Source organism: Pygocentrus nattereri, chromosome 2, assembly GCF_015220715.1.
Source record: "Pygocentrus nattereri isolate fPygNat1 chromosome 2, fPygNat1.pri, whole genome shotgun sequence".
Taxonomy (NCBI): domain Eukaryota; kingdom Metazoa; phylum Chordata; class Actinopteri; order Characiformes; family Serrasalmidae; genus Pygocentrus; species Pygocentrus nattereri.
This window is the reverse complement of record NC_051212.1, coordinates 14,311,054-14,334,516: the sequence shown is the minus strand read 5'-3', so window position 1 is coordinate 14,334,516 and position 23,463 is coordinate 14,311,054. Positions and strand designations below refer to the sequence as shown.

Below are 23,463 nucleotides of genomic sequence, written 5' to 3'. Positions count from 1 at the left end.
TGAATCACTACAGACCTCCAAACTTCATGTGATCTTCAGATGCCAGGAGAACAGTAATTGTGTGACTGCATTGTACCAAGTGTAAAGTTTGGTGGAGGGGGGATTATGGTGTGGGGCTGTTTTTCAGGAGTTGGGCTCGTCCCCTGAGTTCCAGTGAAAGGAGCTCTTAATACTTCAGCACCAAGAGATTTTGGACAATTTCCTGTTCACAACTTTGTGGGAACTGTTTGGGGACGGCCCCTTCCTGTTCCAACATGACTGCGCACCAGTGCACAAAGCAGGTCCATAAAGACTTGGATGAGCGAGTTTGGTGTGGAAGAGCTTGACTGGCCTGCACAGAGTCCTTATCTCAACCCGACAGAACACCTTTGGGATGAATTATAGCAGAGACTGTGAGCCAGGCCTTCTCGTCCAACATCAGCGTCTGACCTCACAAATGCGCTTCTGGAAGAATGGTCAAAAATTCCCATAAATACCCTCCTAAAACTTATGGAAAGCCTTCCCAGAAGAGCTGAAGCTGTTATAGCTGCAAAGGGTGGGCCGACATCATATTAAACCATATGGATTAAGAATGGGATCTCACTCAGTTTTTTATGCGTGTGAAGGCAGACGAGCAAATAATTTTAGAAATATAGTGTAGGTGTATGCAACAAGATAATAAACCAATGCACAACGGCATTGAACTCCATTGAGATGCTATGAGAGGACCTTAAAAAAGGGCCCAAAAGCCCTCCAATATGTCTGAATTAAAGAAATTCTGCAAAGAAGTGTGGGTGAAATTTCCTCCATAGTGATGTGAGAGACTTCCACTTATAAGGGTTTGGTTGCAGTTGTTGGTGATAAATTAGCTTATTAAGATTAGGGAACAATTACACATCGTTAATATAGATGTTACAAAACTTACTTCCCTCAATAAATGAAATGCTGAGGATCTGAAACCATGTAGTGACAAATCTGCAAAAACAGAAGAGAATTATGAGGCAGATACTTATTCACTATAGCTCGGAAGGTCAGAGTAATATTTAACAAATGTTTTGAGTTCTGATCCTACAGGTTTGATATGTGCAGATGTTGACACTCAGGAGTTTTTCCTTTCAGTTTTCCTGAATTGTATTGTTTTCTGTCTCTCTCTCTCTGTGATGTGTGCTGTGAGTGTAAGAACACAGGAAGTTTATTGTTGAACGCACTGCTCAGTCAGTCAGTCAGTCATTACGGGGACAGTATGGAGTTCAGGTCTCTCTCTGTGATACTCTGTGAGTAAATGTTCTCTATGTCTTCATTAGAGTGAGAGCTGCTGTATGAAGTTGTTAATATTCAGTCTGAGGGCTCTGAGATGATCAGCTTCTGTGTGATTCAGTAACTGTATGTAGTTCAGATGGTTTACAAGCTTTTCTGTCATGCTGAATTCAGAGTGTGGAGAGTTTCAGTTGGAGGTCCTTCAACATGTTTATTAGAAAATGATATGAGCTCTACTCTGCATTGTGGGTCATTATCAATGAACATGTATTTGTGTGTCCTTAATTAGTAAATTAATATTTAATTAAAATAGACAGCTCACGTCTGAGTGACTCTTAAATGATTTTAAATAATAAATCATGGCCTAAAACTAAATTTAAAACATATCACTCACTTTTGTATTGTTGATTAATAATGCCTTTGCTTATGCGTGTTCCTCATTCAAATTCATTGGATGCATAATTACATATTTGGTTCCATTAATTTTTCTTAAGTTAAAGTTTGCGTGACTTTTTATCAACCTTTTCTTTCATTTTCTGTCATACAGCATTTTATTAAAATATTTGAGAACTGAAGCAATCCAAAAACACCCCTCCCCCATCTGACCGGTCCATTCATCCCCTTCATCTGTACTTTACATCGCTGACCAAGCTATAAATAAGATGTTAAGCAATAAAATGAGTGAAAACACATTAAAATAAAGATGCTGGCTTATATAATGTGCTTCATAGCATTTGCTTCAATCTTTTCACCACTTTAAACAAACCTGTCTCCACGTCTGAAGAGTAGATGCTCCAGCATTATTGACTATAGCTGCAGCTGATTCTAACAGTACTGTGGTCATGTAGCAGAAATAGTGTCGTACACTAAGATTATGTTGGAAAAACCATCTCTGCGCAATGATTTTTAGCAGATGTTAAACCAGAGAGATGAAGGAAGCAGGCAGGAGTACTGTGAGGCTGGTCGCATAGCGAAAAGAATGGTGGCAAAGGCAAAGGCTCAGGCCTATGATGAACTGTATGAGAGGCTGGACAGTAAAGAAGGAGTAAAGGACTTGTATCGTTTGGCTAAACAGAGAGATAGAGCTGGAAAGGATGTACAGCAGGTTATGCTGATAAAGGATAGAGAGGGAAATGTACTAGTGAGTGAACAGAGAGTGTTGAGTAGATGGAAGGAGTACTTTGAAGAACTAATGAATGAGAGAGAGAGAGAGGAGGACAACAGGGGAAGAGATAGTGGATCAGGAAGTGCAGAGAATTAGTAAGGTGGAAGTGAGGGCAGCTTTAAAAAGGATGAAGAATGGAAAGGCAGTAGGTCCAGATGACATACCTGTGGAGGTATGGAGGTGTTTAGGAGAGAAGGCAGTAGACTTTTTAACCAGGTTGTTTAACAAAATCCTGGAGAGTGAGAGGATGCCTGATGAGTGGAGAAGCAGTGTACTGGTCCCCATTTTTAAGAACAAGGGTGATGTGCAGAGCTGCAGTAACTACAGAGGTATAAAGTTGATGAGCCACACCATGAAGGTATGGGAAAGAGTTGTTGAAGCAAGGCTAAGGCGAGAGGTTCAGATCAGTGAGCAGCAGTTTGGTTTCATGCCCAGAAAGAGTACCACAGATGCAATTTTTGTGTTGAGAGTGTTGGTAGAGAAGTACAGAGAAGGTCAGAAGGAGCTACATTGTGTCTTTGTGGATCTAGAGAAGGCTTTTGATAGGGTGCCAAGAGAGGAACTGTGGTACTGTATGAGGAAGTCAGGTGTAGCTGAAAAGTATGTTAGGGTGGTGCAGGACATGTATGAGGATAGTGAGACAGTGGTGAGGTGTGCAGTTGGAGTGACAAATGGTTTCAAGGTGAAGGTAGGGTTACATCAGGGATCAGCTTTGAGCCCCTTCTTGTTTGCAATGGTGATGGAAAGGTTGACAGATGAGGTCAGGCAGGAGGCTCCATGGACCATGATGTTTGCAGATGACATTGTAATCTGTGGTGAGAGTAGAGAGCAGGTGGAAGAGAATCTGGAGAGGTGGAGGTTTGCACTGGAGAGGAGAGGAATGAAGGTCAGTAGAGACAAGACGGAATACATGTGTGTGAATGAGAGGGAGGCAGGTGGAAAGTTGAAGATGCAAGGAGTAGAGGTTGTAAAGGTGGATGACTTCAAATATCTTTGGGTCAACCATCCAGAGCAATGGACAGTGTAGAAAAGAGGTGAAGAAGAGGGTGCAGGCAGCATGGAGTGGGTGGAGACGGGTATCAGGGCTGATGTGTGACAGAAGGATAGCTGTAAGAGTGAAAGGGAAGGTTTACAAGACAGTAGTGTGTCCTGCTATGATGTATGGTTTGGAGACTGTGGCTCTGTCTAAAAGACAGGAGGCTGAGCTGGAGGTGATGGAGATGAAGATGCTGAGATTTTCGTTGGGAGTGACAAGGATGGATAAGATTAGAAATGAGCAGCTTGGAGATAAAGCCAGAGAGGCCAGGTTGAGGAATAGTGGATATATTGGTCAAAGAATGTAGGAGATGGAGCTGCCGGGTAGAAGGAGAAGAGGTAGGCCTCAGAGAAGGTTTATGTAGTTATGTAGGGTTGGATGTAGTGAAGGTGGACATGGAGATGGTTGGTGTAAAAGTAGAGGAGGCAGTGGATAGGGCAAGATGGAGGCAGATGATCCGCTGTGGCGACCCCTAAAGGGAGCAGCTGAAAGAAGAAGAAGATGATGTAGAATAATGCACTTCTTAACTTTTAAATGTTTTGGAGGTGAAGAAATGCTGTCCTTGTAATATTACCTATGTGTTGATTAAACGTTAGATCTGAATCGTCACACCAAAGTTTTTAGCTACTGAACCAGGTATTACAGAGAAGTCAGCAAGATTTAACAATGAATCTGAGCATTTATTCAGAGCAGCCTTTGGACCAAGAAGGATAACTTCTGTTTTATCTGGGTTTAAAAGAAGGAAATTCTGCAGCATCCAGTTTCTTATATCTTTTACACAATCTTCTATTTTATTTAATCTGGATTTATCTTCTGGTTTGGCTGATATGTACAGAAGTGTATCATCAGCATAGCAGTGGAAACTAATTCCATGTCTATTTATAACTAAGCCTAATGGTAACATGTATAATGTGAATAACAGAGGACCTAAAACAGAACCTTGTGGAACTCCATATTTCACTTTTGTATAATTAGATGATGCATTTTTTAATTGTATGAACTGAAACGGTCAGTGATGTAGGATGTGAACCAGGATAACCCTATTCCTCTAATTCCCACCATGTTTTGTAGTCTGTCTAAAAGAATAGAATGATCTTTAGTGTCAAAAGCTGCAGTTAGATCGAGCAGTACCAACAGAGATAAGTGGCCTTGATCAGAGGCAAGAAGATCATTTGTTATCTTAACTAGAGCCGTCTCTGTGCTGTGGTGGGGCCTAAAACCAGATTGGATTATTTCTTATATGTTCTTATGTAGACAGGAACAGAGTTGCTGGGCTACAGCTTTTTCTAAAATCTTAGGAATAAATGATAAGTTGGAAATGGGTCTGTAGCTTGACAATTCGCTGGGGTTAAGAGGTTTAATCACTGCTAGTTTGAATGATTTGCGTACATGACCTAGGCTAAGAGAATAATTAAATTATTAAGTAACTAATTAACTCCTCTATGCGGATGCCACAAAATTCGCTCTCATTTTGCTAATCTGACGAATGGTAAAGTGGGAGAAAAGAAATTAAATATAAGGAAACTTTACAAATGTTTTTCTACACTTTCTGCTACACTTTTATATCCCTGTGCTGTAAGTAATTAGAAAGAAAAAAGTGGGAAAATGAGGAGGAACAATATTAAGTGTCCCACTTTACCAATAAATCACTGTATTATATTACAAAGATTATTTGTGTAACAGAGGCTGAGGCAGAGTGCAAGTGTGAAGTGAGTTCATTAGGGGCATTCTGATACTCATAGTCATAGCAGGTGAGGGTCAACACATAAGCAGGCAGGAAAAGATGCAGATCCACAATCAGACAAAACAGAACAGCGATAACCGGACACATGAAAAAGGCTGAGAACTCAGAAGTTATAGAACACCGAGACTTTACAAACACACAGTAGAAATGCAGAGGTATATGCAGGGTTGGGATAGTTACTGAAAAATTAGTGGTTAACTACTTTGTTGCTACTTTTTAGCTACTTTCAGAGCGCAATTGTCAGAATTGTCAGCCACTACTTCCTGTTTCACTGGGGAATATACTTGAGGTGAAACACAGTCATCCATCACTTTGAGAAACAGAATCCAGCAACAATGTGCAACAAAATGTTGTTGAGCTCCACCAATGAGGAAGTGACTACAAAAAAATAGCTTAACAGTTGTTGTCTATATTCACCATCATGGAAATAATTAAGAAGAATTAAGAAAACAACTGGAGATGTTAAGAATCTGCCAGGAAGAGGATGTAGGGCCATACTGGCCCCACGCAAAGTGAGGAGAACGGATGACATGGACAAAGAATCTCCAAGGGTCACTAAGGGGAACTGGAGACGACACTTAGTTCTTGCCATCACAGCTTCCCCAAACCACAGTAAACTACCACCTATATAACCACATGTAGTTTGGGGGCATTGCTAGAAGAAAGCCTCTGCTGTTAAGGACTAACAAACTCAAGCTTCTACTGTTTGTCAAACGTTACTAGAATTTTCAGTGGGAAAGTGTTTTATGGTCAGATGAGACCAAACTACAGCTTTTTATCCACAAGGTGACCAAAGGTGAGTTCGGTGTGAATACAAAAAATAGCCACGCAGAAACTTTTCATCTGCACTGTGAAGCGTGATGGTCGATCTGTAATCCAGTGGGGCTGTTTTTCGTCCAAAGGCCCTGGACAATAATTTGGATACATGGTTATTGAGGACTTGGCTTTTAATTCTTAAACTGATCAGAACTTTCTGGACAAAGTTAAACATTTGACTTAAGATACAAAGAATCTCCAAGCACCAGGATGTCAACTGATTATCTGAGTGCTCCAAGGACACAACTGCCCCCTTTTCCACCTCAGAACCAGCTTCCCCCCCAAACAACTATGTACTGAACCACTGATGTACTGAAGGTCACAACAGGTAAAACACCTCAAGGTGGTGGAAATGAAGAGGCGGGAAAAGGACAAACAAAAGAAACGCTGAAAGCAGCTCAAACAGAGGTTGAACTACGAAGGTGAAATAAAAGAATGAGAAACCAAAAATTCACTTCAGCTGGAAGCTTGAAGGGAAGGTAGACTTTATGTTGCAGTTGTTGTCTTTTCTATAGCTTGGAGCATTTAGCAGCTCAACACTCCTTTTGTATTTTCAGTAGTTGTGGGGCAGACAATTCTTTTTAGCCCTCTTTTCTTCTTTCTGTAGTTCTGGGGCAGTTTTTTTTTTCAGCCCTCTTTTCTTTTTTATCGTTGAAATGACCACCTGGGCTGGGTACTGCACTGGTCACCCATCTACAAAGGTGTAACAAAGAGCTACTGTTTGCCACAACCTTAAGTAGGGAGTCCGCAGGTGTGTCGGGTTGGACCTAATCAGCCCGAGGGTTTCTGGGAATTGGAGTTCCCCGAACTTATGGCCCCTTGCTGTGATCACTCTCTGCTTGCAGCTGGTGGTGCAGGCTGGGCACCTTGCTGCTGTCGCCCTCTGCTGGCAGCTGGTGGTGCAGGCTGGGCACCTTGCTACCTTGCTGCTGCCGCCCTATGCTGGCAGCTGGTGGTGCAGGCTGGGCACCTTGCTACCTTGCTGCTGCCGCCCTCTGCTGGCAGCTGGTGGTGCAGGCTGGACCCTTACAGTTTCAAAGTATGTTCAGCTCAAACAACCATGTTCAAAAATCTGTGTATGTGACGATGTCCTATGGTGAATTTGAGCAGATATGCAGGCTAATGCACACACACACACAAAATATAATGTCCAAAGGGGGAAAAAAAGCTCTCTCTCTCTCTCTCTCTCTCTCTCTCTCTCTCTCTCTCTTTGCACTTGGAATCTGCAGATTTTAGTTACTAGTGTTTTTCGTGTCTTTGTTCAGTTTATTTTTGTCTTTCACTCACAGCAGTTTGAGAGAAGTGCTGTTAACTATTAGATTCACTGTGTTTGCATGTTAAATAGTCTAACTGAGCTGCGTCTGTTTTCAAGTTTCATCAGTTCATTTTGTTCACAAAGTTTTTTGGCCAACAATCGTTCGTTCTGAAAACTGTGAGATAGTCTTAGAATTTCAGACAGAAGTAAACAGCGCCAACAAGCCATCATCGAAGCTGGCCACTGTGGCCCATTGTGAACTGCAGCCTGACCACACCAGTCAAGCATTGCGAGCCATGAAGGGGTGCCAGTAATTGTAGCGCACACATATTTAAGAACATGATTTATTTTCTGATTTTCTTTTTTCAATCACTGTACTTCAATAAAGGGTTTGATGTTTGTTAATATTTTGAATAAAAGATCAAAGAATGTTTTACAGCCTGTTTGGCTCATGTTTACCTGGAGTGCCAATATTTTAGGACACTGTAGGTCTGAATGTGCTTAGACACCGGCATTAATTAAAGGGGGTGTTTCTGAAAATGATTGAATGTGAACTAAAATAACAGCAGCTGTGTGAATGAAATTATACTGGGTTCTCACTGAGAAGAGTGTCTGTCAGTGTACAGCAGTGCTGTGTCTGCATCTGAGTGGTGTGAGTGATACGGAACATGTAGCTTTTCATTTTGGTGCTTATAGATCAGATGACATGTTTTATTGATTATCTAAATGAATAAAAGTCAACACATTCTCTACAGAAACACACTTAAATATGACATTTTTCTGCACATTTTACTGCAAAGTTTCTGTTTATTTGTTGAGTTTAACATTTTTGGGGGGAAAAGGGCAAAAACTATAAAATGTGCTATAAACTTTTCACAGAAAACATTTTATGTTTACCTCGTCATTTCAATGTGTTAAACTCATAAATATTTAAAAATAAAATATTAGTTAAAGCTCTTGTGCTGCACACACATTTCCTGGTGGGTCCACCAGGCATGAAATGATTTCACAACCACAATTCAGAAATCTGCTGACGGTAAACAAATGCATCATCATCATCTTTTACAATTGATATTTTATTGAGAAAAGTCACTGATCTGACTATTTATCCACTAAACAGGATGTTTGTGAACTTCTTTGCAGCACAATCTCTGTCTGTAGGAATGACCACTGTGTGTGCCGACCCCACGACCTTTAAACTCCATCAACATTATGAAATTACTGTGTTTCTAAGCTGAAATACGTCCATATTTGGAGTGCTGGATTTTAACCTTCGTCCATGCGATGGTCAGCGAGCAACCTAACCTTTTTTTCTACTCTCACCCGAGTCATATAACTAGGTGCTGGACTGACTTGACCAACCTATACGCAAGCAGCATGAATACATTACTAATATGGGAGGAAGCAAAGGAGCAGCGTAGCCCCTATACACTACATTATTGTTCAAATTATTATGATTTTATTTACAAGCCATTATATATAAGACAATAAGGTTACTGTACCTCCAGATGTTTCACCTGGTTTAAGGTTGGAATGGCTGTATTGCTGTGCTGCCCTTTCAGATTAAATCTGCCTGTGATAACAGCTAATCTTTCATATTAATGCATCATATCCTCTGTTTCTGTCTCTGCTTTAGTGCTGACTGTCCTCATCCACAGTGGACAAACAGGTAAATATTTGATGTTTATATGTGAATTATTTGATTTACATTCATAAACATTTTATTTTACATTTTTAACCTTTCCTTTAATGGATGATTTAAAAAGTGGCTCAAATCAGGGAAATAATGTTTATATGTTTGTTTCATTTTTTATAAGAGTAAATTAAGCTGATCATGTTGATGTTCAGTAGATCAGTGTAGATCAAAGATGTCTTTCCTTTAAGGGTAAATGTTTGTTGTTGTGTTCTTACAGATCAGCCAGTGGTAAAAATTAAAAAGCCTCTTGACCAGAAATAAATATTTATACAACCCCAATTACAATGATTTGGGACATAAATTTATAAAACATAAATAAAAACAGAATACGATTATTTGCAAATCCTTTCCAACCTATATTCAACTGAATACACTACAAAGACAAAATATACAAAAGATATTTAATGTTCAAACAGATAAACTTTATTGTTTTTTGCAAATATTCACTCATTTTGAATTTGATGCCTGCAACATGTTCCAAATATGTTGGGACAGGGGCGTGTTTACCACTGTGTTACATCACCTTTCCTTTTAACAACACGTGTTTTGGGCGTTTGGGAACTGAGGACACTAATTGTTGAAGCTTTGTAGGTGGAATTCTTTCCCATTCTTGCTTGATGTACAACTTCAGTTGCTCAACAGTCCGGGGTCTCCATTGCCTATTTTGCGCTTCATAATGCGCCACACATTTTCAATGGGAGACAGGTCTGGACTGCAGGCAGGCCAGTCTAGTACCTGCACGCTTTTACTACGAAGCCACGCTGTTGTAACACATGCAGAATGTGGCTTGGCCTTGTCTTGCTGAAATAAGCAGGACGTCCCTGAAAAAGACGTTGCTTGGATGGCAGCATATGTTGCTCCAAAACCTGTATGTACCTTTCAGCATTAATGGTGCCTTCACAGTTGTGCAAGTTACCCATGCCATGGGCACTAACACACCCCCACACCATCAGAGATGCTGGCTTTTGAACTTTGCGCTGATAACAATCCGGACAGTCCTTTTCCTCTTTGGCACGGAGGACACAACGTCCATGATTTCCAAAAGCAATTTGAAATGTGGACTCGTCAGACCACAGGACACTTTTCCACTTTGCGTCAGTCCGTCTCAGATGAGCTCGGGCCCAGAGAAGCCGGCGGCGTTTCTGGGTGTTGTTGATATATGGCTTTCACTTTGCATGGCAGAGTTTTAACTTGCACTTGTAGATGGAGCGACAAACTGTGTTCACTGACAGTGGTTTTCTGAAGTGTTCCTGAGCCCATGTGATAATATCCGTTACAGAATGATGTCGGTTTTTAATGCAGTGCCGCCTGAGGGATCGAAGGTCATGGGCATTCAATGTTGGTTTTCTGCCTTGCCGCTTACTTGCAGAGATTTCTCCAGATTCTCTGGATCTTCTGATGATATTATGGACTGCAGATGATGAAATGCACGTTGAGAAACGTTGTTCTTAAACTGTTGGACTACTTGCTCACACAATTGTTCACAAAGTGGTGAACCTCGCCCCATCCTTGCTTGTGAACGACTGAGCCTTTCAGAGATGCTCCCTTTATACCCAATCATGACACTCACCTGTTTCCAATTAACCTGTTCACCTGTGGAATATTCCAAACAGGTGTTTTTTGAGCATTCCTCAACTTTCCCAGTCTTTTGTTGCCCCTGTCCCAACTTCTTTGGAACGTGTTGCAGGCATCAAATCCAAAATGAGTGAATATTTGCAAAAAACAATAAAGTTTATCCATTTGAACATTAAATATCTTGTCTTTGTTGTGTCTTCAATTGAATATAGGTTGAATAGGATATTCAAATCCTCATATTCTGTTTTTATTTATGTTTTACACAACGTCCCAACTTCATTGGAATTGGGGTTGTAGGTGAAACTGTCAAATGTGAAATAAAGGGAGGGCAAAGTGCTGTGCAGACTAACAGCTGGTTCCACTCTCATAAGAATGGAAATGTTCAGCCCTCTGAAAGGAAAAGTGAACACAGGTCCACAGCAAATGACAGATTTACCTGTGTAACATGGACCCAAAGTGACCCAAACAGCACTAAAACCAGTGAACCTGTTAAACTGTCTGTGTCATGTGAGTTTGTTTATCTTAATCTCTTTACAGAATATTTGACATCACTGAATCTGTAGATCAGTTTTACAGATATAGAATTAATAGAGTTTCAAGGCAGGATCTCTACTGACCATGTAATTTATTCTTAGACTGGGAGAGTCTTCATTTATTACAGTCTACTAAAACTAAAACTAACAGGAGTGAAGCGGGGCTCTACATCCCAGCTTGAAGGGAACATTCCCATAACTTTGGCTAATCTATAAGTTCTAATAATGTTTAAAGAAAACCTTTTAATCGAATGTTCAGAGCACATTTTAAAGATGTTAACCATTTCAAATAATATTCCTATAAGGTTCCACATTAACTGAGATGTAACGTTTTAACTGCTACATTCGGAGGATGTTTTAAGGACGTTGTCAGGGCCACAGATTATGTTGTATGATGATGTAGGAACATACTAGGAACAACAACAAAAAAACTTCCCTCTGAAAACATTACTAGAAGATGTGTGTAAAAGTCTCAGAATGTTTAAGAACAAAACATTTTGTGAGTACAGAGAGCTGACTCACTAGCCTTGAACCTCGAAGTTCTTTTACACGCGACCCGTATCAGAAATGAAAAGATCTTGAATCAAAACTTTTCTTTGGGGTTTTTATCTTTACTATGAACTTAAAATCATACAAAACAAAAGATGAATGCTGACTTCTAAATTAAGCAGCGTGACGGTCAAAAGACTGTGATGCTCCTAGGCTCAAGGCTTCTGCTCATCACCCTTTCTTACTAAACTCAGCAGCCAATCAGATTACATCACATTAAAGCAATTACACTGCTAAATTCGTATATTACCCAAATGCCAAAGCCAAAACTACGAATATTATTGAAGAAATAAATCCAAATTTATAATTTATGTTTTCACTTAAAATACAAAAAATAAATGGCTCTAACATTTCTCTAGCTGGGATGTTTGTTTTAAGTATTTTTAAGTCAAATAAAACAGATGCAAGAGGAGCATTTCAACAGCTAAGACTGTATGTTTACATTTGTCTGCTCAAAAGGTTCATTTGTACAATCCTTTTGAATCAACAGATTTATACTGACTGACCAGTTTATTAGAGACTCCTACCTTCCATTAGTACCTACATACAAACAAGTACACTCACATTTTAATACACAGTTACTGTTTATTTGCTGAATTTAACAAATTAAGGGAAATAAAAGCACAAAATATGTCCTGTACAGAAGGTCTGACCAGGGCTGGACTGGTAATCTGGCGTACCGGGCATTTTCCCGGTGGGCCGACAGTCCTCAGGGGCCGACAGTCCTCAGGGGCCGATGCTGTTGGGTTTTTTTTCTTCCCTTTTTTTTTTAAGAGACCGGCCCACAATTTAGAGGCGGCGGCCCATTGGCCCATCTTCAATATAGACAGTGGACTGAACCAATCAGGATATAGGACGAAAGCGGCCCCACCCTCTCTCTGCGTGGTCCGCTGTAACTCCCGCTGCGTTCAGTGTTGAGCGCGTATGTTAGGAGAGGCAGCGTGGAGAAGCAGAAGCGGCGGAAAGGGGGAGCGGGAAATGGAAGAGTCTCAGTGTAGATGCTACAAAATGGGTAAAAATCACAGACGTGTTCGCTGCTGTAGCCACCACGTCCTCTGTAGGTGAAGACAGCAGCAGTAGCAGCAGCAGACAAGGAGAGTGTTCATATGTGCAATAACAACAATTGTGTGTGTAGAGTACTTAAATCTGGTGCACATACATACGGTAAATTCTATATATTGTTTTAAATTATACTGCAATTTCCCCCTGGGATCAATAAAGGAATCTGAGAGGAGCAGCCAGAGACGCAGGCTTTTGAAAGGGAAGCTGAGGGACAGACTGAGCAGGAAGGCGTAGTACGTAGGCAGGTAGTAACGTTAGGACAACACAGGGACTTTGAGGTGATGGAGGTAACGTCAGCTCTGTTACATGAGAATGATGAGCAATGGCGATTGATTAGTATCAGTATTTAGTGGGATTGCTTACTTCCCAAAATCTGGCACGAGACAGCTCCTTTCATTTCAGCTCCTTTCATTTCAGCTCCCTTTCATTTCAGCTCCTTTCATTTCAGCTCCTTTCATTTCAGCTCCTTTCATCCCTCTTTTTTTCTCTTAGGAAGCCTTTGTCTCTCAGGTTTTGTTGACTGATCGTTTTCACAAAGTAACAGTATAAGTGTGAAAATGTCTTTAGTTGTAGTTATTTTTCATTTCTGTTACTTTTTTTAAGTTGCCATGATTAAAGAGATATTTGGTATTCAGTGGTTTGGATATTGACATGGTAAGAATATTATTAGTGATTGTGATATGATGATGCTAAGACTGAATCCAGTGACTTTAACCAATAATGTTTTAATTCATTTAGTTTTTTTCCATGTCGCTCTTCTCTGTAACCCCACATACATAAATTACAAGTCGGTTGTGCTCTGCTAATTATGAGGGCCGGTCTAAACCACAAATGCCAGGGCCGATTTTTTGTCCCAGTCCAACCCTGGGTCTGATCAATACATCTTGTTTAACGTTCAATTCAAATCAATTTAAGACAATTAATCCATTATAATTCATTTTAAATGTCGTGTGTTTCCTTTTGAGGATTAATTATTGATTAAATTTCAGTTAGAAAATCAACATATTGTCATTTGACAGGGGTGACAAAATTTTGTATACTGTAGGTGCGCTTCACAGGATTACAACTACTGACTGTAGCCGATCAGTTACTGCACGGTTTATCAGCTTTCTATCACGTCCATCAATGGAAAGGGATCAACACTGGACCACCACTGGACCACTGCTGACCAGTTTAACTGTAATTACTGTAACTGTGTCTGTATATCTTACTGCAGCTCACACAGTAAGATTAACTGATATAGTGACTAAGATTAATTGATATAGTTTATAAGATTAGCTAATGTGGTTATTAACGTTAATAAATGATCAAACTCTGATATATAATATTAGAAAGTAAGAGCATAAAGTGAAAGATTAACCTGCACTGGGTCACTATATAACAGAACAGGACCCAGCACTAGCTTTGTTGTAAATTAAAATGAAATATTTATTAATATTTAAACCTTTTTCCTGTTTGAAGATATGCATGCTTATTCCAACCTGTAAAAAGAAAAGATGATACAATTTAGAATAAAAGACAAACATGACAAACGTTGTTTTATCTAAAGTAATGTACTGCAGACTGAGAGAAAAGTGGTGATATACAGTCTAGCTAACTAAAATTAACTACACTACATTATCAAAAATGTTCGCTCATCTGCCTTCACACACATATGAACTTGAGTGACATCCATTCTTAATCCATAGGGTTTAATATGATGTCGGCCCACCCTTTGCAGCTATAACAGCTTCAACTCATCTAGGAAGGCCTTCCACAAGGGTTAGGAGTGTGTTTACGGGAATTTTTTATCATTTTTCCAGAAGTCTCCACTCTAATTGATCCCAAAGGTGTTCTGTAGGGTTGAGGTCAGGACTCTGTGCAGGCCAGTCAAGTTCTTCCACACCAAACTCACTCATCCATGTCTTTATGGACCTTGCTTTGTGCACTGGTGTGCAGTCATGTTGGAACAGGAAGGGGACATCCCCAAACTGTTCCCAGAAAGCGTGAAATTGTCAAATCTCCTGGTCTGCTGAAGCATTAAGAGTTCCTTTCACTGGAACTAAGGGGCCGAGCCCAACTCCTGAAAAACAACTCCACACCATAATCCCCCCTCCACCAAACTTTACTCTTGGCACAATGCAGTCAAACAAGTACTGTTCTCCTGGCAACCACCAAATCACTCCAGAGAACACGTCTCCACTGCTCTAGAGTCCAGTGGAGGCGCTTTACACCACTGCATTCAACGCTTTGCATTGTGCTTGGTGATGTAAGGCTTGGATGCAGCTGCTCGGCCATGGCAACCCATTCCATGAAGCTCTTTACACTGTTCCTGAGCTGATCTCAAGGCCGTGTGAAATTTGGAGGTCTATGGCGATTGACTCTGCAGAAAATTGCCGACCTCTGCGCACTATGCGCCTCAGCATCCGCTGACATCACGCTGTCATTTTACATGGCCTACCACTTCGTGGCTGAGCTGCTGTCCTTTCTAATCGCTTCCTCTGTGTTATAATACCTCTGACAGTTGACTGAGGAATATTTAATGGTGAAGAAACTTCACAACTGGACTTGTTGCACAGGTGGTGTCGGATCACGGTACCATGCTGGAATTCACTGAGCTCCTGAGCGCGACCCATTCTTTCACTAATGTTTGTAGAAGCAGTCTGCAGGCCTAGGTGCTTGGTTTTATACAACTGTGGCCCTGGAAGTGATTGGAACACCTGAATTCAATGATTTGGATGGGAGAGTGAATACTTTTGACAATATAGTGTGTGTTAGCTGTGTAACTTTAGCCACATTATTTATAAATACTATACAGATACTGTTAAGGTTTACTTTAAAATGACCTAAAAATACTTTTAAAATATTAAACTAAATTTTTTTTAAATATCTGATAAAGAGCTACAGCTTCCAGAAACAGTGGAAAGAAACATTGTAGCTAGCATGCTAAAATTAGCTAAGTGAATCTTATCAGTCTCACATCACAACTAAAGAAAATCTGGTTCATAATAAAGAGTTCTCTTGAAATAAAATGTCTGCTGTTGGTTTTACTGACAAATAGAGGTCTATATCTATAAAAGTCTACATGTTATGGAAGTTTACTTACTGATTCCTGTCAGAGACTCTGCTGTGCTGATGAGTCATTTACCTAACTCTGCTTTAACCAATGCTGTTAGAGTTTGAAAATGAGCCCTTTGGTTGTTTTCTTAGTTACTGTCTAAAAATTTTGAAGTAAAAAAGTGTGAATGAACTATGTAAATAAATATAGCCCTATTTCCAAAAAAGTTGGGATGCTATGCAAAATGTAAATCAAAATGCAATGATATGCAAATCACTTAACCTGTATTTAATTGAGAACAGTAAAGAAAGAGACCACATATCCAATGTTGAAACTGACAAATGTTATAGTTTTTTGAACAACAGAAAGTTCAAATGAAAGTTGTGAGGGTGGAAACAAAAAGGCTGATAAAGTTGTGCAATGCTAAAAAAAACACCTGGTGGTTTATTGACAACATATGTATGTAACATGATTGGGTATAAAAAAAAGCATCTCAGAGAGGCTGAGTCTTTCAGAAGGAAAGATGAGGAGGGGTACACCAGTCTGTGAAGGACTGCACAATCAAATAGTGGAACAATTCAAGAATAACGTTTTTCAACATAAAATAGCATAGAACTTTTGTTTTTCATCATCTATGGTACAGAATATCATTAAACAACTCTGAAATCTCTGTATGCAAGGGACAAGGCCAAAATACAGTATTTGCTGACCGTGAACTACGGGCCATCAGGTGGCACTGCATTTAAAACAGACATGATTCTGTAGTAGAAATCACTGCATGGGCTTAGAAAAACTTCTGCCGTTTACTGTCTGTGAACATAGTTCATCACTGCATCCATAAATGCAAGTTAAACGCAAAGAAGAAACTGTACATAAACAGGATCCAGAAATGCTGCCACCTTCTCTGGGCCTGAGCTCATTTAGAATGGACTGAGACGAAGTGGGAAAGTGGTCAGACAAATCTACATTTAAGATTCTATTTGGAAATCATGAACACTGTGTCCTCTGGACTACAGGCCACTCAGCTTGTTATCAATGCACAGTTCAAAAGCCAGTATTCCTAATGGTATAGGGGTGCATTAGCACACATGACATGGGTGACGTGCACATCTATGAAGGCACCGTTAATGCTGAACAATATGTACATGTTTTGGCATCTTTCTGTTTTTTTCAGAGAAGCCTTGCTTATTTCAGCAAGACAATGTCAAACCACATTCTGCACATATTACAACAGCATTGCTCAGTATTAAGAGTCCAGGTGCTAAACTGACCTGCCTGCTGTCCAGAACAGTCACTAAAACATTTGGCACATTATAAAATGAAATATACAACACAGGAGACCCTGAATTGATGAGCAGCTGAAATCCTATACCAAACAAGAATGGGAAAACATTTCACTTTAAAAACCACAGCAAGTGGTCTCCTTGGTTCCCAAACGCTTACAGAGCATTGTTAAAAGAGGAGACGATACCCAGTGGTAAACATGCCCATGTCCCTTTTTAGAACATGTTGGCATCAAATTCAAAATTTCAAAAAATTAATATTTTTCAAAAAAACAAAATTTCTCAGTTTAAACATTTGATATGTTGTCTTTAGTATTTTGCTTTAAAAATGTGGTTTACATGATTTCCACATCATTGTGTTTGTATTAGTAATGCTATGAATTATGTGTGGCATAATGTGCCAAAATGCTGTGAAATCAGTACAGAATAGACTAGTGGATTATTTACTAAGAGAATAACAGAAAACCATATTATTAAAGTATTAAACTATTATAATCAGACCTACAGTAAGATGTGTTCATTCAGCAGCTCAACAAAGGCAGCTGCCCTGTACATTACATACAGGAATGAACAGCCTATGAACAGCTAACTAAAGTGTTTTACCTTATTCATTGTTTCCTTTAAACAACGTGGGAATTGTTTCTTGGTTGATTTCTGTCTGCGGTGATTTTAGTCTAAATCTAATCTAAATTCAGTCACCCATGCCAGAATCATCAACTGGAGAAAGAAAAATCACTGACTAGTCTGAATATCTTTATTCATGTTAATAACTAATGATGTGTTTATTACTTATGTTATTAGTTAATGTGTTATTTCTTCATCATTAGTTAACAGTATTTGTGCCCCCTATAGTGAAGTGATACACTATTACACTACTATGATACACTACTATATAGTGAAGTGAACACAGAGTTCAGATATAATACATGGAGGATCCTTTGAAAAATAAAACATTATATATTTCACATTAAACTTTATTAAGAAAGAAGTAAATAATACATGAAACAAATAACATGTTACACAAACATGAAATACACAATAAAACATCAACTAATCAGTGTTTATCAAACTGGCTGTCAGATCACATCACCTCTCCACAGCTGTCTGACACAGTAAAGTGTAAATCAGCTCTTTCTCTGTTCACCTTACACAGCAGCTTGTTTATGATGGAGCTCAGACACAGACAGACCTGACAGCAGAATCTCTAACAGCAGCTCTGCAGAGGAAATAAGCAGATTAATTAGTTTATTACTTTTACATCAAATTAGAGTTGAAGGTGAGCCAAAGTCAAAAGATCTTCAACAGTCAATGTGAATTACACACACACACACACACACACACACACACACACACACACAAAGGACGGCTTCAATTAAATGGTCTATTTATTGACTAAATATCAAATGAAGATTGACAGTTCATTCCATTATAAAGTTGGGTTACACTACTGATTCATCTAATATTCATTTAACATATGATTACTGAGAACTATTTTAAAAGGACAATGTGAAGACCGACTGGTAGCTCAGGTTTCCTGACGTGAACAAATTCAGAGAAACACTTTACAGTCATTAAACCAAAATCTTACTCTAAAATCTTAAACTAAACCTTAAATTTGACTGAAATACAGCCAGAAAAACAGCTGTATCCTGGAGTTTTGAGCAGTATGTGCATTTAACAGTTTAACATTAGTGATACATATGTCTGTATTTCTTTTGAAATGACAAGTTAACAGAACGTCTAAAGACGTTTCACATTCAAAAACCACAATCTAATACATCTGATACACTGAGGGAGGCAGTCATGGGCTGGAGGTTAGCGAGCCGGCCCTCGGCCTCATGGTGCACTGCCACCCCACATTAAACCCAATGAGCACAATCAAAAACCAAAAATTTAAATAAATGAATAATTAAATCAAAACATACAGCAAGGAAAGAAAATCTCAACCTTAAATCAAAAGCAGATTTACACCCAACAGAAACCACAAGGAGGGGTGGGATTCGTCTCCCAGGGTGACCTGAAACCACTAAGACCCTTAACCACCCAAGACCACACCACCCAACCATCAGGGACCTCCACCCTTACAGCCTTACTGCGTAGTTTAGGCACCAGGCTGAATAAAAGCTCCTCAGAGCAAACACTACAGCAGATGTCCAGTCCCAAAACAGTATAAGAGAAAGCAGCACCAACATAGTATTAAAACACGAGAAAACAGGAAAACAGAGGCTATTATCCCCCCACAGGCACCAGCACCCTGCAGAGCACAGACAGGCACACGACTATTCAAACCAGCCTGTTTTTAAAGCCAACATCCCCTTAAACTGGACCAGCTCGACCTGGACAATGACGGTGTTAGTCCACTTAACACTGAGCTCTTCAGCTCCTGCTAGACCCCTGAATGTTGCTAGACCCCTGCTAGACCCCTGAATCCGGCTAGACCCCTGCTAGACCCCTGAATCCAGCTAGACCCCTGAATCCGGCTAGACCCCCGAATCCTACTAGACCCCTGCTAGACCCCCGAATCCTACTAGACCCCTGCTAGACCCCTGAATCCTGTTAGACCCCTGCTAGACCCCTGAATCCGGCTAGACCCCTGCTAGACCCCTGAATCTGGCTAGAACCCTGAATACTGCTCTATGATCACGGACGCCGCTTGGGCCGCTCTGGAAATCGTCCTCACGCACGTGATTTGCAGCGTCCACGACCCGCGTCACGACTTTCTTCCATCTTAACTCGGCAGCCCCGACGCGGACTGCTGACTACGACCGGCAGAAGACCAGACGAGAATAAACGATACTGTGGCGAACTATCGCGGGACTGAGACACACCTGGAGCACGAAGATGACTGCCTCCAGGGCCTGCTTTCAAATTAAAAGTCCCCATCTCACCCTTAACCCTGCTGGCTACAGCTAGTAACCTGCATATATGTACAGAAAGATGCAGAAAGCACAGTAACTTGTTTTCAGGCTGTTAAAAGTTATATATCCGAGTATTTCAATACTACATGATCAAAGCATGAACTTTCAACAACGAGAGGTTTTTACATTTTATATGTTCAAATGTTTGAGTAACACATTTTCTGTTATATCCATAAAAACTCACTGACAAACCAGTATATTCAGTACTCCTACCTTCCGTTGTTACCTGCAGACAGGTACTTACACTCAGTGGCCATTTTATCAGAAACACTTACCATATAGGTAAACATTAAAGGAGCGTATAAATTGGACAGAGACTGATGGGCTACAGTCGGTCAGTGTAGACCTACAAATGCACCTTTATGTAGGTGTTACTGATAAAATGTCCAGTGAGTGGCCACTCAGTTTACACAGCAGGCGTAACTAATTACTGTAGTCTACTATGATCACTATTAACACAGTAGATGTGTTTGAAATATTTCTAAAGTATTTCATTTTTACTGCAAGCAGAATATAAACCAGTTGTGATGGTGTTTCAGAGCCGTGTCTACAGTGGAGACTCTGTCACTCAGAGCTGTGGATCAGGCAGAGTAAACCAAACACAGCTGATACGTTTCAGCTTCTTTGTGCAGAAAGACAGACGTCAGCAGTTAATTTACAGAATAATTCTGCTGTAAACTGTAGAGAACTGCTGCACATTTACAGCAGAAACACTGCAGTGATCTACTGTCCTCCTTAAAGCAGTGGACTGCAGTAAAGAGTGATGCAGTAATTAGCTGTGATTTGCTGATTATATTGTGAGAGGCTGCCTGTCTCTGAATGTTGTGGTGATAGAGGACAGAGCTTCCCATCATGCCTTGCAGTTTTTGTGACTGTGATTTTTGTCTTAACATGTAATTCTTACTGTAAATATACGTCTGAATGCAGTTTACATGTTTTGGTATTCTAGTCATGGTGGTGTTTTGTGTTTCAGTAACTGGACCAGCCTGTAAAGTTATAATACAGTATGGACGCCATAAATAAACAGAAGTTATTGTTATTTCACACTAAACCGTTTTAGCATGAAGAGTCAGTGCAGCTCCTGCTTTGAACTCCCGGCCACTATAAAGATGTAGAACTCTGCTCTGCTGAGCTTCTGTGTTATTCTAGTGTAAAACAAGCTTTAGTCTGATAAATCATCAGAGCTCAGAGCTCAGAGCGGGGTGGGATACTATGCTAGCTGACAACATGGATCAGAACAGATTTAGATGAGAACATGTTTGTAGAACAAATTAGTGAGCACTATAGACCAGGTTTGATCAGCAGGGCGTGGCTGTTTTTCCCCTCACCTTTCAGAGACCTGGTGAAAACTATTTCCCTTGATTCCTGATGGGTAAGGGAAAAAACAGCTGCTGCTGCTGGTTAAACGTGTTAGCCAGTTCTTTATCATACCTTACCTGTCTAGTGCACCTCAGAAGTAGAAAAAACTGTGGATGAAACTTCAGCAACTCTCTTTTTTGTCGTCTTCCCCTTCAGGGCTGTCTGTATTTTTATATGTAAGGTGTGTTTAGTGGCTTCTGTCAGAGGTTTGGACATTTTTCTGTTCTTAAAGCTTTCTGTGTGTTACTTTAGCATGGGGTTTCAATCTTTAACTGAACTCTGGGAAAAGTGGATTTGTGACAACAAACTGATTTGTTTGGTAGATAAATTGAGTGTTTAGGGTGGGAGTTTAGTCTGAACTGTGTGCTTCATCTCCAACTGCAGAAAAACCTAAACCTGAACTCACATCAAGCCATAAAGGAGCCGCACCGATAGGAAATCCAGTGGTTCTGTACTGTAAGCTGGATCAGTCTGCTGGATGGAGGTTTTACTGGTCCAAACACACACAGAGCCCTGAGAATGAGACCAAGACTGAAACACACTCCTACACCATCAGCTCAGTCAGTGTCTCTGATGGAGGACAGTACTGGTGCAGAGCTGGGAGAGGAACCCCAGTCTACTACACCCACTACAGTGATGCTCTCTGGATAAACGTCACTGGTGAGTAGAAAACTTTCTGCTACTGATCTGGTGCTAAACATGGACTATAACCTGGATGCAGACAGCAGAGGTTTAATATACAGAGCTTCATGATCAGTTCACCTTAACATTTAAAAGTTTTATTAAGGCTGTGTGGGAACTTCAGATCAAGCCTGCTGTGTGAACAGGAATGTATAAAGTGTCACATGGCTAGTTTTGGTTTGTCTGACTCGCTGCCTAAAAGGAGAATTATACTATATATTTCTATATTATTCTGATTCTGGCGTAATTTAGTCATTCAGATGTGAACAGAGTCAGAATGTTTTGATGTGGAATGATGCATTAGAGAAAAACTTAATCACTTATTATGTCTTTACAGTGGTGGTGACGGGAACCAGCGGTCAGAGTTACAACAGTTTAATGTTCTGTCCTAAACCACCAGTGAAGCTACACATGTTTTAATGTAATGTTGACAGTGATATAGTGGTAAATATGAAATATGAACAGCCTGCGTGTACAATCACAATCAAAATGATTATTATTATTCAGCCCCTTTACAAATTAGGTTTATTAGGAAACAAATAAGTTTCAGCTGTTTGCAAAAAAACAAACAAGAATAATTTAAATAAGTACACCTGCCTTACCCTCTTCATTTAATATTGCCCCAAAGTTTTATGCACCTAAAGCAACCTATTTAAAACATGACATTCATTTGGGCAGTAGCTGTGTTTTTGCTTATGAAACAGCGACATTAGAATAAATACAAATAAACATTAATTCATTACAAGAAATCTTTGTTTTTAAAAAAGTATTTGGTGCATTTTACACAACGGTTTGCCTTACGTCCTCCAGCCATCGCGTAGGTTTGTTTGGAGAAGTTTGGAAATGGTTAAATAAAAACACAATCAGACATAAAATGACTTCTTATTGTATTAACATTATTGGTTCTTGTTATGAGGCTTTTCTGAGTAAATAAATGCTTACTGCCCAATTAAATAGCATTTCAAATATATTTTATAATTCAGGGGCCTAAGGTTTGCACAATTCTGTACATCAGTATAGAGAGAGAGAGAGAGAGAGAGAGAGAGAGAGAGAGAGAGAGACAGAGAGACAGAGAGAAAGAGAGAGAGATACAGTCAAATGCAAATAATGCTTTGATGATGAAAGTTAACAATAAGTTAAGATCCTCTACAGAGAACAAAGTTCTGCACATTTAAAGCACAAAAAAACGTGGCTTGTGCAAAAGAAAAAAGGCAAATTTTATATTTTGTTTTTTTAATTTTATTTCCTCTAACAGTTTAAATTCAGCAGATAAATAGAATCGGTGCAATCGGGTCTGTGCCTTGGGGTTCTGGGGTGCCTGAGTGGCGGGGGTGGGGCGGTGTCCAGTGGGGGGGGTGTGGGGTGGACTGGGGGCAATGGGTTCCTGACTCAGGCCAGCTTGTCTTCTGTCTCGTTGATGTCTGTTGTTGTTTGACTGGAATGGTTCGGTACAGGTGTATATAGGTGTGTGGGTCTATGTGTAGGTGTATATATGAGAGCAGGTGGATGTGTGGGTGT

At 40.0% G+C, this 23,463-nt stretch overlaps 1 protein-coding gene across 1 annotated transcript in view; it reads left to right on the top strand.

Moving 5' to 3' along the window:
* Positions 1-1,199: 1,199 nt before the first annotated feature.
* LOC119266014 (low affinity immunoglobulin gamma Fc region receptor II-like) overlaps positions 1,200-23,463 on the top strand; it is a 45,120-nt gene continuing 22,856 nt past the window's right edge. Inside the window, exons 1-3 of the mRNA XM_037547470.1 lie at positions 1,200-1,253; positions 8,889-8,921; positions 21,649-21,924. Coding sequence (XP_037403367.1) covers positions 1,223-1,253; positions 8,889-8,921; positions 21,649-21,924 — 340 coding nt within the window. The 5' untranslated portion in view covers positions 1,200-1,222. The remainder of the gene's footprint in view (positions 1,254-8,888; positions 8,922-21,648; positions 21,925-23,463) is intronic.